Source organism: Lactuca sativa, chromosome 1 (genome assembly GCF_002870075.4).
Source record: "Lactuca sativa cultivar Salinas chromosome 1, Lsat_Salinas_v11, whole genome shotgun sequence".
In the NCBI taxonomy this organism is placed as follows: Eukaryota; Viridiplantae; Streptophyta; class Magnoliopsida; order Asterales; family Asteraceae; genus Lactuca; species Lactuca sativa.
Genome location: NC_056623.2, coordinates 189,085,347 through 189,088,602, shown reverse-complemented (window position 1 = coordinate 189,088,602; position 3,256 = coordinate 189,085,347). Strand labels below are relative to the sequence as shown.

Genomic DNA, 3,256 nt, shown 5'->3' with positions numbered 1-3,256 from the left:
TACGATTACTCAAGATGTAAGGAAAAAGGATAGGTACTTCTGTTCTATCTGTATCTCTTGTCTCGATCGCGGGAAAGGCATTTGTTTGGATCCTATGTTTATTCGCATGGCAGTGCGATCACTCATAGTCTTGAGTAGTCTCCGTCCTGAAGTTCATATTAGAAGTCATATTTGGTTCATCAATCACAGCTTCGCATATACGAGTCGTATATAATTAAGATTGAAAAGGCCATCGAATAAATGATTCTTCTCTAAGCTCACATCCGTACAAGGAAAAGAAGTTAAAGCATAATCATCAATTCTAAGCCTATAGATGACGCTCATAATCTCTAAGCTCACATCCGTACTAAGGATCACTGTTGTAGGAGAGACTAAGCTCAGCTAGCTGATGCTCCACATCAAGCAGGTGCCTTTCGTACACCCTTTGGCTTACTCGGAGCTCTATGAGTTCAGCTCAAGTTTCAACTAGCTCTTGCTGCAGGGCCTCGTGGTCTCCCCTCGATCTCTCACAAGCATCTTCCAGATGAATGGTATGGATGGTATGCATAAAGGTTGTCAAGATCAGGATCCTACTTAGGATCATTTTTGGCTTTGCAAGATCGGGATCGAGATCTTAAGATCCTACCAAGAAAATGATATAATAATAAGTTTATAACATAAATAATACATCCCCAACAACTAGTTTACCTTTCAAAAGTTACAAAACCTTTAAATCATTAGTCATAACCCAAAAATGCTATCAAAATACTATCAATTCTAGTCTAGCGTAACAAATGGTGCATCCATATCACTGTCTCCTAAATCCAAAACATCTTGTCCTAACTCTCTTCCACCCCCTGCACCTGCAATGGAAAAAAAATGATATATCGACATAAAAGCTATCATTGTCCATTTATAAAATCATGTGATAAATAAATAACTCACGTAATTGATCTCTTATAACTCTTTCAAGAAATTCAACATCTTCACCACCATCAGATGCTTGCGGCCTACTTGAACTTGAACGATCAATAGGATTAATCCACTCTTCATCTACATATTGATTAAAAGACTCCTCTTCAGTAATCCACTCATCATCAGAACTAGCATCATCAAGATTTAATGTTTCAAGTCCCATTCGATCATGTTCTTTTCCATTCTTTTCTTCTTTTCCATTTAGCTTCAAGTTATACATCACATACACAAATTCGTTCATCTTTTGTTGAGGTAGTCGATTTCTTCACTTGGAATGTACCTAAACAACAAAATAAAATTTAACTGGAAATTTACATGACAATATAATAAAATTAAAGATAAAATAATAGTCTTGTTACTTATAAATTACCATCTCAAAAGCACTCCAATTTCTCTCACAACCTGATGAGGAACATGTCAAACTCAAAATTCTCATGGCAAAATTCCTCAACTCGGGTGTGTCAGCTCCGTATGAATCCCACCAATGAACTGGAGTTTTTCCTTTTCTTGTTAATTTCGCTACATTAAAACCAAATAGCCCTTTTGCATTAGTGAATTGATCAAATTGACAGTCAATCGTCTTTGCTAGGTTCTCATCATCACCACACATTCTTTCCAGCCACATGTACAATCCACCTCTAATCCATCATGTATTCTTAAAGTCAAAGCTATATTGCATCATTGGATTCAAGAAATAACCCGCCACATGGAGCGCCCTATTAAGTTGATTATACCATCTTTCGTTAATGATCTCATGGATGGGTTCATACCTAAATATATATACAAACAAGAAATATGAGATAGTTGTAACTTAAACACTAAAAATATCGACAAAAAAATGAAATACCTTGTCTGGACATTTGTAAAGTTTGATTTAATTTCGTTTTTTACATTTACCATGGCTTGGTAAATGAAACCCATGGTTGGTTTAGAATCTAAATAAACCAAACGAAGAACCTTCATTTGAGGACTTGCGGCCTTTAAACACGTCACAACTGATGGCCAAAATCCTTGACGATCCATAATTATATCCTCAATATTCTTTCCAGCATCAAGTAGACAACCATTTTTCGGAAGCAAACATCGAGATCAAAGCACCTTTCAGTTCAAACAAACGACCTAGTGTAAGATAAGAAGTGGCAAATCTAGTTGCTCCAGGTCTAAGAAGTTCTTTCCCTTTTGTAAATTCTTTCAGCACAGAAATCAATCGTGACCTGTTATAAATGAAAGTTGTTATAAGAAATATAAGAAACACTATATAAAATAAATAAATAATCAATCATCACCTATTATAGATGAAGCTTGTTATTTTTCTTCCTTTTGTGATGGTTTCCTTATGTTCTTCAACCTTTTTTTCAAAATCCTCCAACATTAGATCAATGCAATGAGTTGCACATGGTGTCCAAAAAAGTTTCTTCCTCTTTTTCATTAACATTTCTCCAGCTGCCTTATAATTTGCAGCATTATCTGTCACTACTTGAACAACATTTTCCTCTCCTATTTTTTCAACAAAGTCATCTAACATTGCAAATACTTGTTCTTTTCTCTTGATAATATTAGATGTGTCGATTGATGCTAAAAAGATGGTCCCTCTAGGACTGTTTACAAGAAAATTACATATTGATCGGTTTTTCCGATCACTCCATCCATCACTCATTAATGTACAACCAGTCTTTTTCCACTCCCTTTTGTAATCTTCCACTAATGACTTGATGTAATCAACTTCCTTTTTCAACAATGTAACTCGTATTTCATGGTAAGAGGGAGCATTAATGCCTCTTCCAAATTCACCAACCATCTCAATCATTTTATGAAACTCCAGATTTTTTACACAATAAAAGGGGATGGTACTCGTGTAGAAAAACCTTGCAATTTGTTGGCAAACTCTTTCCCGTTCATCCTTCTTATAAATTGTATTCAATGTTTTTTGAAATTTTCCTTTTTTTTGAAACAAAATTCTTCAAGTTATTTCCTCTAACATTCCTCTCATAGGCCTAGTCATCTTCATCAATTGAAAATACGCCTCTCTTTTTCTTTGTTGCCGTATCACTGTCTTCCAACAAACGAGAGAATTGTACCCTAATATTTTCAGGAACCTTTTCACAAGCTGAGACATTATTACGTGTGTGAGTTAAGTGATGCTTGAATCTAAATATCCCACTGGTGCTTATAGAATCACAAAATGTACACTGCACCTTTCAATCACCCAAATCTTTACCATGATGCCAACCAGGATCTGTTCTAGCCCCAGAAGCATTTTTTTCTTATTCTACTTGTTGTTGGCTATATGAAGGTAGTTACA

The 3,256-nt window shown here is 35.4% G+C and overlaps 1 protein-coding gene across 1 annotated transcript; it reads right to left on the bottom strand.

The window, feature by feature from the left end:
• Positions 1–1,600: 1,600 nt before the first annotated feature.
• On the bottom strand, positions 1,601–2,761 carry LOC111899354 (uncharacterized). The gene is given in 4 exon segments (XM_052767139.1): positions 1,601–1,724; positions 1,802–2,002; positions 2,004–2,168; positions 2,241–2,761. Coding segments are annotated over 4 exon segments (1,011 nt in total).
• Between the last annotated feature and the right edge of the window lie 495 nt (positions 2,762–3,256).